Source organism: Esox lucius, chromosome 3 (assembly GCF_011004845.1).
Source record: "Esox lucius isolate fEsoLuc1 chromosome 3, fEsoLuc1.pri, whole genome shotgun sequence".
NCBI lineage: Eukaryota > Metazoa > Chordata > Actinopteri > Esociformes > Esocidae > Esox > Esox lucius.
In genome coordinates, this window is record NC_047571.1 from 22,157,527 (window position 1) to 22,171,011 (window position 13,485).

Here is a 13,485-nt window from a genome sequence, read left to right on the forward strand (position 1 = left end):
CATGACTGCTAGGAATGGTCATGGCATATAAAACGGCTGAGGTGAGGGGATTAGCCTGCTTGCATTAGCCATGATCCCCTCTGGAATACAAACCCTGCTGCTGTTGACAGTAAAGCATAGATTTAAAAGTCATGCCCAAACTGTCTCTTATTCCCTCATAAAGAGATGTGCCATGTGTCTTCATTCAGCCCTAATGCCACTAAACCAGTGACTGGTGACAGCACCTTAAAAGGCTGTGGTTTTAACAGGCTCAGGTAATATGAAAGGACAAGCTCCTAGTGAAAGGACAATAAAGGTTTACACTGATTGACCTAAGAATAAAACACTAGATACAGACTTAGATCATTGTATAATAATTTCTAATGAATTTACAGCAGCATGGTCAGGATGTACCACGCAGGATGGAGTGCATCAGTCGAGGGGAAATTGAGCGATATGTGTGCGCACTGCACAGAAACCTGATACAGTTTTGACAAAATTGTCTTCACTCTTGCAAACCTCCACTTTATCGAAGATGTGGCGCGCGCTACCTCGGAAGGTGGTGTGTTGGGTTATCAATATCTAGAAATGATGTAGTGTTGAGTCATCTTCAATATTTCTCAGAGAATGTAATGTAATTAAGCATGGCTGTCAAAGTATTTTTGTGATATAAAAAAAGATTATCTGCATTTATTGTGTGTTATTTGAAAAACAACTAAGTCTATGTGTCTGTTTTCTTTAAGTGCATTCGTGAAGATCAGAAGTCCATGCAAGTATAGAAAAGTGAGAATACCTTAGAGGGATGATCTATTTTCTGTCCTCACTTCTAAGCAGGGTTATTTTTTGTCTTATTTGGATTTAGGATTTGATTGAGAAATATGGGTATAGTTCAGATTAGCGGTTTGATTTTGGGTTTGGAGTTAAGGTAAAACTTCGGTATAGGTTTTTGTTTAATTTCAAGATTAGGCAAAGATGAATGGTTAGAGAAAACAGGATTTTTTTAAAAATAAATCCATTGCTATTTCCCAAAAGGTCCACACTAGTAATGAACTACAAGACTGTGTGTGATTTTGTGTTTTTTTATTTATTTTTTGTGCACGTGTGTGGTCGCTCTGTCAGAAACACCTAGAAGAAAGGGTACTACAGCTGAACAAACAGATAATAGGAGTGGCATCTGCACAGCGAAGATACACTGTGAGACATGATACACACACAACACACCAAACACACAGCGCAACAGAAACACAGCACAAGGTTGCCAGTAGAAAAAGATATCCCTGTCTGTACACTGAGGGCCAGTTTAGCAGACAAAGATTAAGCCTAGTCTAAGACAAAAAAAACAAGCTCAATGGAGTTGTCTATTGAACTTTTTTTTTAATCAGTGTCTGCAAAACTGGCCCTGAATCTTCACATTAGTGACTTAAACCTTCAGTAAACTCATTCCCACCTTAATGTCAATGGAAGCTCCACCAAAATATGTCTCAGGTTTAGGATTTTACTGTTAATTTCACAAGGACAAAGTAAACAAACAAAAAAAAGACGGATGATGGTCAGATAGATGGATGATGTTCAGATAGACGGATGATGGTCAGACAGACGGATGATGGTCAGATAGACGGATGATGGTCAGATAGACAGACGATGGTCAGATAGATGGATGATGGTCAGATAGACGGATGCCCTTGGTGACTTCATTATTTAACACCAAGGTAATTTCAGAGTAGGCTTTTCACACACACATACTGAACACACCCCTCCGGAAACAAATCCAATTACATGTCCTCTCCTCTACACACGATACAGTCCTCCTCCCTAGTCTCATAGCAGGCTTTTAGCACTTACAAAGAGGTGTCGATAGAACACAGTGTCTCTGACTGACAGAGAGAGAGAGAGAGAGAGAGAGAGAGACAGAGAGAGAGACACAGAGGAGAGAGATTCATAGCTCCACTCACCCTCTGGCAGCTCAGTAAGGGTAGAGTGGGTGTGTGTTCATGTGTGTGTGTGTGTGTTTAGGTGTGTGTGTGTGTGTGTGCATAAAGGCAGCTTCATACGTGCCTAGACTTGTGCTGAGGCCCCACCCTCTATGGTACTGCGGTAAAACACCAGCACATATTCCCATTTTCCTCCCTCCCTCTTTCCACTAGCCTGGCCTCCCCTCCTTCCCCCCTCCCTCCCTCCCTCCCTCCCTCCCTCCCTCCCTCCCTCCCTCCCTCCCTCCCTCCCTCCCTCCCTCCCTCCCTCCCTCCCTCCCTCCCTCCCTCCCTCCCTCCCTCCCTCCCTCCTCTACCTGGAGCCTAGCCAAGTAGTAGCCATTACTCCCCCGCTCTCTCCACCTCTCTATTCATCCTCACAGACCTGCACACTCCCCCTTTCCTTAAACAGTCTGAGCCTCCTACCTCCCTGGGCCCTGTCCAAGAGGCAGCCCCTCTCTGTTCTGTCCTCTGACAGCCACTTCGCTGCTCTTCCTGCTTTCCTCCTCTTTGGCTGACTGTCATCCCTCTCTCTCTCCAACCCAGGCCTGGGCCAAGCAGCGCTGCCTGAAAAACCCTGAGCTCATCATTTCTCCATTATGCGCCATAACCCCAAAACAGCAACTCTCTGGGACGAGGTATCTGCACACAACTTCGCAGACTGCTGAGTCCACACACACAAACACACGCACACACACACACTCCGACAGAGAGGCCCTGACACTCAACTCCCACAGGGATGTCAATCTACTGAACAGCCTGTGTAACAGACAAAAGGGGTGAGAGTATATATGATGTACTTCATCTCTGTGTGTAAACGTGTTGGGCATGTGTCAGGGAGGATTTACAAGCTAGTTAATTAACAATCCGTGGCCTTTGTTGCTAATGTCGTTCAATTATCTGTTTACACCTTCATCACACATTTGCTTCATTTGTGTCCGTAAACATATGGACTAAAACCGTCCGCTTAATCAGATCACCACCTATAAAGACACAGCCAGCCCAGCTCTGTCCTTGAAGTACTGCGTCAAACTAAGAATTCACCCGCTCCCCACCCGAGACTCCAACACCCCCCCCCCATCACACCTGAACGACTACGTCAATTTATCAAAGTCTTCAACATAGTGAAACTGGGCCTTAGTCTTATCCTCTACACGTGAGGGAGGGAGTGCTATAGAAGAGACTGAGGCAAGGTACCAAGAGACAGAAAAACAAATGTGACAACAGATTTGAGGACAGAGTTAAGGACAGAGAAATAAAAGAGAGAATGCTCTGCTTACGGCTAATTGTCCAAAGCTTTATGAAAAAGCACGATAAAAACACTGGACACTATGAAAGCCATTACTATCACATTGTGGAATGTATAATATCTGTGGTCATCTGCATTTAGGATAAAAAGCATACTTTTAGAATTGGAAATACATTGTAAATCTAGAAGAGACATGGTATTGAGATGGACCCACTTGTTGCATTCTGGGTTATAAAGATCTGATAGCCCTATACACCAAATTACCAAACAAGGAAGAGATTTAGGGGCTATGTAAACTTGATAAATATCTAAGCTAACCCACCCTATTTAATTAATCGAAACTGGAACATTTGACATCTGGTTAGTAAGAAATATACAAACTGTCTCAACAAAACAGTAATTATTTCTCCTGTGTACTTCCAATATCCCCATACCTCTATAAAGATACAGTAGTTTCTCCATTCAGGAACAAAGAGGTCAATAATTTCCACACCTATGGACATGTACTAGTCTGTGGTGATCCAGTTGCCAGTGATCTAGTTGCCAGTGATCTAGTTGCCAGTGATCTAGTTGCCAGTGATCTAGTTTCCAGTGATCTAGTTTCCAGTACTGGACATGAACCAGACGCTTTCTGCACACATGGGGAAAACAGCTGCCAGGGAGGGGGAAGCATTTTCTTCTCAACACAAAGGTCATAATCATCAAAAACGGGTAACGTCGTCCGACACTGTCAATAGTAGGGTTTGAGGGGACCCCTACAGTACATCTGTCAAATAAATAAGTTTCACCAGTAGATTTACTTCCTTTTGCCCAGGACATCATATGTGCTGTGCAACTGAAATTGCTCTAGTGTCAGTTGTTATTTGCAGAAGGAAAGTGTTTCTTGAATCGATATGCTTTAAATCCCATGACTAGTCCACTGGTAGTTTTCAGTGGAAGAATAGAGCAGCATGTTGAAGTAGTGTGTGTTGTGTAGTGTGTTGTGTAGTGTGTGTTGTGTAGTGTAGTGTGTCTGACAATGTGGCAGCTCTAGCAGGTGTAATAATGAAGGATATGGTGGCACATTTTTGGGGGCCCATTTCAACAATAAAATGATATATACAATACAATTTAAATAAAAGACTGGTTGAAGCCACTGTTTTAATATTTCTGTTAGATTTACATGAAAATATTGTGACCTAGGGCTGGCTAAAAAAACAATAGACAAAAAAAAACTGTTTGCAAGAATTCTATAAATATTAAGATTAATTGCAAGAAAAGCTACATTTGTTCTGTAAGTTCCCACTAGAAAGCTATTGGAGAGAGATAAAACAGGCAATTTTTTGAGAAATATGGAAAGCAATGTGGGTCAGGACTTGAATATAACTGCATATCAGTCAATTACTTAACAAATCCTTTTTGACCTACTGTAGTGGTTACACTGGAACACATGGCTGATAAATGATCCCTTCTGGTGCATGTCACTGTGATTCACTGGCACTTTATGTCTGCTATGATGTGGGTAAAGTTCTGTCTCGCGTACCTATCGCTGTATGCAAAGGCAGACCCGGCCACCCTTCTTCAAGCTCTGGGAATTCAGGTCCCAAAAAAAAATGACTGCAGAGTATTCACTTTGATATGTGATAAAATCACACCCTGGACACCTGTTTTTTGAAGGCATAATTTCCATATAATCTTTTTAATAATATCGTTCACACATCCCACATATGTCTGGCATGGATCTAAAACTATTGCAATTTAACATACCACACTAGAAGAAAATCTAATTTTCTACCTGATAGAGGATGGCGAGCTCTTGGATCACAGCAATTGTGTTGTATCACAACAGTTTTACCAATATGTCATCATTTGAGTCAGAGTACGATATGTTCTGCATAATATTTCTTATGTTAGGACTCCATCTGCTTTATCCACATCTCAGATTTTATAAATGTGTGTGGGTGGGTGCGTGCGCGCGCGCGTGTGCGTGTCCAGACAGCTCTCGCCCCTCACCATGTGTATGGGTGTACTGGTCAGGTCCCTCTCTGTGACCAGTCGGTCCTGGTCAGTCACATACAGGCCCTTCTGTGCCAGGGCCTGGATGACCGCATTGTGTCCCAGCAGAGGTTTGACAGCGTCACTGCGGAGGATGAGGCTCCCGGCCCGGCAGTAGAGCTCTGCAGACAGAAGCAGGCAGGCCACCGGGGGCTTCAGGTGCTCCTGGTTGTACTGGTCTCTGTAGAAGGGCTCCGCCAGCTCTTCCGGGACGTCGTCTGTGGAGGTACAGAGGAGGGGTCAGTGTGAGGGCAGCCGGGCTCAGTCACTTACAGACGGTCAACTGAACTGGGGGCGTGTCTGCGGAGGTACAGGGGAGGGGTCAGTGTGAGGGCAGCCGGGCTCCGTCACTTACAGACGGTCAACTGAACTGGGGGCGTGTCTGTGGAGAAGGGGGGAACGGGTCAGTTTGCTGACACAGTAACTGACACGCTACAGTCAGTGCAACACGTGCCACGCCTGGCCCACTCTACTGTGTACTCCCGCGTGTTCACTGAGCACACAACTAGCTTCACTCACACCCAGATGGTGGCGTCTTTAAACGCACGTTTGAGTCCTATTCCTTCAAATGTTCTCTTGATAAATATCTACTTCACCTTCCAAATAGCCATGTAGTCCATGTAAAGAAGTACTCCCTTGGCTAGTTGTCTTTGTTTTACACTTTTGGACACATGGATATTTGAGTTAAATTCCAACCACATTAATTGATGAAGGCAAACCAATTTAACAACTCACACAACAATGTTAGTAAACCCCTACCTTTACCATTACATAAAAACATGTAATATTAGAATCTGGTGCACCAACACAGGTGCAAATGATTAGGAAACTTGAGAAGGTCCAGCCTTCTATAAAGATTAGAAACTTTGTCTGGTGTGGTCTTATCCATATGGGTGTGTGGTAACACAACATGCCAAAATCAAAAGACCTATCTGACGTCCTCAGAAGGAAGATTATTGATGCCCATGAGTCTGGGTGGGGTTACAAAGCCATTTCCAAGCAATTGGGACGCTGGCATGAAATGCAAATAAAAATAGAATGCAATGATGTGTAAGTCATGTGTCTCTATATTTAATTGAAAATAGTACAAAGACAACATATCAAATGTTGAAACTGAGAAATTCTATTGTTTTTGGAAAAAATGCATGCACATTTTGAATTTGAGTAGCAACACATTTAAGGGGCATGTTTACCACTGTGTTGCACCACCTCTTCTTTTACCAACACTCTGTAAGCATTTGGGAACTGAGGAGACCGATTGCTGCAGTATTGAAAGTGAAATGTTTCCCATTCTTGCTTGATATAGGATTTCAGATGGTCAACTGTTCAGGGTCTCCTTTGTCATATTTTTTATTTTATTATTTGCCAAATCTTTCAAAGGTTGACAGGTCTGGCCTGCAGGCAGGCCAGTTCAGCACCTGGATTCATTTCTACAGAGCCATGCTGTTGTAATACATGCAGAATGTGGTTTGGCATTGTCTTGCTGAAATGAGCAAGGCCTTTCCTGAAAAAGATTGTTGTCTGGATGGCAGCATATGTTGCTCCAAAACCTGTATATATTGTTCAGCATTAATTGTGCCTTCACAGATGTGCAAGTCACCCATGCCATGTGCTCAAATGCACCTCCATACAGTTCACAGATGCTATGGTGGAGGTAAACGTAATAAGAAACTTTAGTCAGTTTAACACAATCCTCAATGGAGTCTAGCGACTGCTGAAACGTGTAATGCCGTGGCGTAGTGGTTAAAAACAGTGCCTTTCATGTGGAAGACCTAAGTTCGAATCTATTGAGAGCTACAACGTTTATTAATTATTTCTGGTAGATTCCACGATTCTCTTGTCTTTTCACTTGATGAAAAAGTTAGTTATCGTTGCTGTATAAATGTCATTCAAGAATGAAAGAAAAAAGTATGTTGTTTCGCCATTAAAGAAAAAAATATGTTCTTATGCCATGAAATGAAATAGGTTTGGCAGACTCGCTAGCAATTTCACAATTCTTATGACTATTCCAGTTAGCTCTGTGGTGTAGTGGTTCATGACACAGCCTTTCACATGGGTGACCTAGGTTCATATCTCGAGGTGGCAACTAAGAACCATAAGGTAACATCTAGGGATCTACAGGCCTTTCCTGCCACAGTCTATGGCGAAGTGCACAAGTCAACCGTAAGGAAGAGACTGCACAATCTTAGCCTTCATGGGAGGTCAAAGAAGAATGAACCCTCTGCACTCTAAAAAAGAAAATGAAGACCGGTCTGATGTTAGCCAACAGAACATCTGGGTAAAGACAAAACCACAGGAACAATGTGATCTGGAGAGATGAGTCAAAGTTGGAGTTGTTTGACCGCAATGCCAGACATCATGTTTGGCAAAAATTAACCACTGCTGTTGAACAGAATACCAACCATAAAGCATGAATGCAGTGGCATTATGGTTTGGGGCTGCTTTGCTGCTTCAGGGCCTGGCCAACCTGCTGTCATTGACTCAACCATGAATTCCATATTGTAACAGAAAATTCTTAGAAAGGGCTTTATAAATACATTTGATTGATTGATTGATTGAGGACAATGTCAGGCCAACTGTTAACCTCTGCAACATGGATCCTGCAACACAAAAGCAAAGCTAAGACAAAAAGATGAAATGGAGGGTTATGGAATGGCCGAGTGAAAGCCAAGATCTCAAACATATTGAAATGCAGTAGGTGGGATCCAGGTTGTGCATCCAATAAAATCCTGAAACATGACATATTTGAAGCAGTACTGTGAAGAAAAGTTGGCAAACATTCCTCCTAGTCCATAAGAGACTGATAGACAATTATAAGAAACCACTGAATGACAAAGCGTGCAACACCAGCTACTGAAGCTAGGAAAGTACTCATTTGTTTATATTTCAGTAGATTTTTGATGAATAAATAATTGCAATGTATAATCTTTCAGTGTCATATGTTAATTGAGGTTACCTGTATCTATCAATGTTGAAGTGTCCATATTTCTAAATATAGTTGGGTGGGGTGTATACTTTTTCATGCGATTGTATATACACACACACACACACACACGACCACTCAAAACTAAAGAGCATCAACCATGGTCTGTGCTCCCTGGTGTCTGTCCTTATATGATGATTCAGGGGTCCCAGGGCTGTTTGAGGCAAAGAGAGGGGCGGCGGGGGTCGGGGAGACATATGGGACACAGAGCTTGTGGTGTGTGTGCACGCGCATCTGTATTCCTGGTGTGTGTTGGGGGTCATTTCCTCTCTCCGGCTGTGATGAATCACAGGAGAAAAGGGGGAGGATGGAAACATGTTAAAGGTACAGCCCTGCTTAACCCTCCATCCAATAGTGCTGATGTAATACAACAAATGGCAAAACACTTTAAAACAGATGACAAAGAAAACACAATGATTTGTGGGCTGAGTTGTGCTGTTTCTGCCGCCATTGTGTAACCAAACTTTGCGACCGCATTATTCTTTTTTGAGTGTGATCTTTAAAGAGTATTATTTATCTATTTGTTATTATTCTCTTTATTACTAAAATATGTTTTATTATTACATATTGTTCAACATGTAATTTAGTGATTTAGTAAAATGTTAAGTGGAATAGGTAAATGTTGTCAAGTAACCCCATTGTATACAATCCAATAGCACAGATAAGCGGGAGGAGGCTAGCTAAAGGAGAACTCCCCCTCTCCTACTTTTACTACCATTCAGCAAATACACATTCTTTCAGGGGGGTCAGAACCAAGCCTAATGTTTAGTATTTTCCCACCTAGAGAGATGAATGGGCCTATTTCAGACAGGTGTTTACCAATCCAACAATCACACCTTGAGTGTTTTTTACACTATGACAGTCGTATTTAGATAAATCATACTGGTTGCCAGATCTGCGTAGAAGATACATTTTGTTATTGTGTAAGCGGTTAAAAATGTCAATTTACCTCCATTTCTGAGGTAACAATGCCTCACTCAACGTGTATTGAATGTAGGTGAGTGGAATGAGCAGTGGCGCAGGAAGTCTTGTTCTGTATGTCCTTCAAAAATACATTTTGTCATTTGGAAACAATTAAAAACCTCACATTGGCACCAAAACAATTCTACGATTAACAGCAACAGCTGTAGTTCTGCAGAGTGCGACATCTTAGTAATCGGGTAAATATAAATGCCAGTGAGTTTATACACCTTTCAGGACAGTGGTCCGGCCAAAGCACTGCGCGCACATGTTGTGTATTATGGCTCAGAGAAAGTCTCTCACTGCTAACTAAATTGTATTCACCTTCTTTGTTAATGTTATTTAAATTAAAATGTTGTGACAACAGTTGTTGTTGTCCAAGTCGACTCCTTGTCCCTTCGGTAGCCTGACACAACAACAACTGTGTCCACCTTTATGTCCTCCATTTGTCCTCATTTCCCATTACAGCACCTCCTCATAACCCTGGAAAGGTGGACAAAAGCACCCTTGATCTCACACAACCTCCCACAACAGCAGGAATACCAAAAACAGTAGTGACCATCCACAACACGTCAGTATGTACGTTGCATTAGCGTTAAAGCTTCAACATTAAAAAGAGTCTTGCACAATTGCTGCTAAAATAAATGGTCTGTTCTATAGATTGGTTCAAAGGGTTCAAAAATGGTTGTATTAGGCCAACACAGCAGATGTATTCTTAACAGTGTGGAGTGCAGATTACCCTTTAAAAAGTGAGAAGGCTTTATTTTTCCACAAATTAATCAAAAGCTGCAGCGTCAAGGAAAACCAATCTCCTTTGTGTTGGCCATGAAACAGGAAATAGACAGGAAGTAGCTGTCACAGGAAGTCCAAACACGGGACCTGGAATAACCACTGTGCTGACCACAAGAAGTCATCCAATAGGACCAAAGCAGAGGGAACACCAAAGAATGTAGACAAGTCAGCCAGATAGTTTTTTCTGTTACAATGCAGATATTACATTTTTTGAAACCTATGTAGCCTACATCAGCTGCTGATAAGGTCTGTCAAAGCTCTGGACTGCTTTGATGAGATTTAACTACAGATGTATATTCGCAGCGGCTTTCAAGTGTTATATTTTTGTGGAATTTCTCACTAAAGCAGTACGGACACCAATGTAGTCCAACCAAAGACTAGCAATTGTCACTGAAGCGTCATTGACTGTGGTTAATGACTTCATAAATAACCCTAAATTAGTCTTAGTGCCCAGAGTCGATGTTTAAAGCTGAAGCATCTTCTGTTGACCCTTGACATAGGTATGCAGCCGATAGGCCCCCATGTCATGGTGTAACTGAGACCAGGGCTGTCACTAGGCTGGGTCTCCACTACCCACCAAAGATGCAACAGAGACAGAAAACGACTGTTGATGTGTAGAACACAGTCTATAACAGCTCCTTGCAAAGACTATAAAAGCACACATGTACACAGGAGCATGTACACACACACACACAGACGCACACCAACACACACGTGCGAGCCTAAACAAAACAGATAAAAACATAAATTCACAAACTAGAAAAACCTGGATGCCTTTTGGTCCAGACAAGTCAAAACAGAGGAAGTCATCCAGTGATTGTGTCTGTACATGAGATTACTGCACACTTAGAGTGCTTCCCTGCTTCTAGACTTCATTACACTTACACCAGTGACGCAATTTGGATGGGACAGCTATGTTGTTAATTTTAAGAGGCTCCTACCTCTCTCAGATGCATAGTAACTAGGCCAAACATGGCTGCTTGATGAATTAGGCCACAGTTCTCATGATGCTGGAAGGGAGCAGTATGTGTCACCAGGAGGCACAGGAAAAAACAACCCAGTCCTGGTATGCTAATAGCCCCAAGCCCTGTAAGGGAAAAGTGACGCGAGGGGAGCTTCTAGTAAGAGCTTTGACTATTTTATCCACTTCAGAAAAACAAACCTTCAGATGTCTTGCTGAAAACTACGGAGGACCTACTAGCATCATAGCTACATGCCTAAGCTCCGAGGCTAACTAACAGCATAATCCTTGTTTCTTGTTCCTTTTTCTATTCGTTATAAAAGTACACAGACTGAGCGAATCATAGGGAAGAGTTTACCGTGGCCCCATTAAAAACCTTCATTAGGGAGCTGGAGTCAGTCGACCTCCAAACACAGAGCCACTGAGCCAAATGGAATGAGTAACTTTACAGAGCTGCTACTGCCTGCTGGCCAAGGCAAAAGCTTTTTCCCCACCACACTCAGGCCTTGGTTAGGCTGCCCTGGCTGCAGCTACTTATATAGGCTAAGGGCTGTCTGTCATCCAGAAACAACTGGAAATGGTCCTCGGAATGTTCTGAATAGATTACATTCAGGGTTTCCCAACCTAGGGGGACATACCCTAAATTTGGACGCCCCAATTTAATGAGAGGGCACAAGGGGTTCCTTGTTAGAAGCGTACATTTGTTTTTAACAGAGATTGCCTACACCGATCCATAACAACACATAAATATGTGATTATTTAGGCTACAAATCAGTGGAAAAACACTAGTGGAAGACCTGACTCATGATGTACATGGGAAGAAATTTGATTTGTCTATGACATTTAGATAAGCAGCAACTTTCTAAAATTGAGGGGGAAAATGTTTGATTGAATTAGGAAGTAATTGTAAATAATATTTTTCTGTTGGTATGATATTATCCAATCATTATCTTCCAAAAATATAATTTATAATTAAATTGAGAGTTCAAATAGTCATAATAAAACATTTTGTAATAATATTTGTCTAAGTCAACTAGCAGTAGTAGCAAACTAGCCTACCAAGAAGATGTTCTAGCCTACCAAGAAGATGTTAAACTACAATCACATGGAATGATATAACATGGCTAAGAACGTCCAGCAACCTGTAGGACAATGGGCCTGTCTGTGAATATACCTAACCAGGTATAGTTGCTGATCAATTGAATCTAAGTCAAACATATCCATGCAGATGGAAGAACCACTACAACAATAACAACGTTCTCTACCACGTTCTAAACAGAAAATACTGCTTTCGGATAAATACAATGCGTAACAGTTTGTCTGCCCATCACTTGTGCTTCTCATTAGACACAGCACAACAATTAGAGAGCCCCTATAACTAATATAACTATTAATTATCATGTTATTTCTCACTCGTATGGATCAAGGACTTGAGCAAATTCTGAACAAGAACTAATGCTCTCTGGGCCCTCCGGGATATTGCAGGTATATTTGTTACTATATGAACATGTACGATCTGACACATTTTGTCAACATTTTGCATGAAATGTATACTTTCACCCTATTATTCAAAACAGGAAACGCGCCGCCTACCTGAACCGAAGGCTTTGGCCACAAGCCATGTCAAGCTACACGATATTTTGGCCCTTGTGAAATCATAATGATCAAAAGCCTTGATTGAGGGGACGATAAAGGTTCGCCTCAATGCCTTGGTGTCTGCCGCATCACCGTCCATCTTCACGACTGCCTTGCTCGGCCTCAGTTATGGAGAGACAGATGGTCAGTTAGCTCCTGGAATTCTACTGCCGGCAAATGACATCCCGTCCAAAGGAATTCAATGCAGAATAATGTCTCTTTCCGTTCAAACTTTGAATACGTCCACGAATAGAAGACCAGGCACCGTTATTAGTCCTCACACCCAAATATGTTGCGGCTCCTGCCTTCCTGGGATAAGCGTTGATACATGTGTCGATATTTTCAATAGGATACGAGAATTCCAGCAAAGCAACTGCAGTAGTTCTTAGGATTTTCATCCATTCCCTGACATTATCTTCAGGTTGCCAAGCACAGCCCATACAGTAAGCAACTACGAATCGTTTCGCCCAATATCCCGACTTCTATTCTCACGAATAGCTAAATGAATCTAGAGACACTAGTGTTATCAAACGTACAATGTTGTCCTCGTCCATATTTTCATATTTTTCTTCTTTATAACAGTTCATCTATTTTCCTCTCGTCTCCTTCAATCTCAGCAGCGTCTCCCTGCGCTTTTCCTGCCGCACTGGCCTCAATGGCGAGTGGTCCAAGTGCGCCTGCGCCGTACTCGCCAGACGTTCCACAGACGTTGCTGGATACAGCGTATCAAGTATCCAGTGATCAGTTCTCGCTTTTTTTGGAATTCCAGGCGAACACGCCTATCAATATTCCCATAAATATACCAACATCCAAGAATTTGCCACCAACATTTAATGCAGTTTTGCTAACTCGAATGAAACTCAGGCCCAGCGCCACGGGGGGTGGCTGGCCAAAAGGGGACATAGCCCCTCCTGATATAATC

The 13,485-nt window shown here is 42.4% G+C and overlaps 1 protein-coding gene across 3 annotated transcripts in view; it reads right to left on the reverse strand.

The window, feature by feature from the left end:
- The window catches only part of camsap2b (calmodulin regulated spectrin-associated protein family, member 2b), a 38,789-nt gene extending 25,577 nt beyond the window's left edge, over positions 1–13,212 (reverse strand). For all 3 annotated transcript variants that reach the window (XM_020045532.2, XM_013133231.3, XM_020045531.2), the window contains exons 1-2: positions 12,522–13,212; positions 5,191–5,450 (exon numbers count right to left, since the gene is read on the reverse strand). In XM_020045532.2, coding sequence (XP_019901091.2) covers positions 5,191–5,450; positions 12,522–12,663 — 402 coding nt within the window. In that variant the 5' untranslated portion in view covers positions 12,664–13,212. The remainder of the gene's footprint in view (positions 1–5,190; positions 5,451–12,521) is intronic.
- Positions 13,213–13,485: the final 273 nt, after the last annotated feature.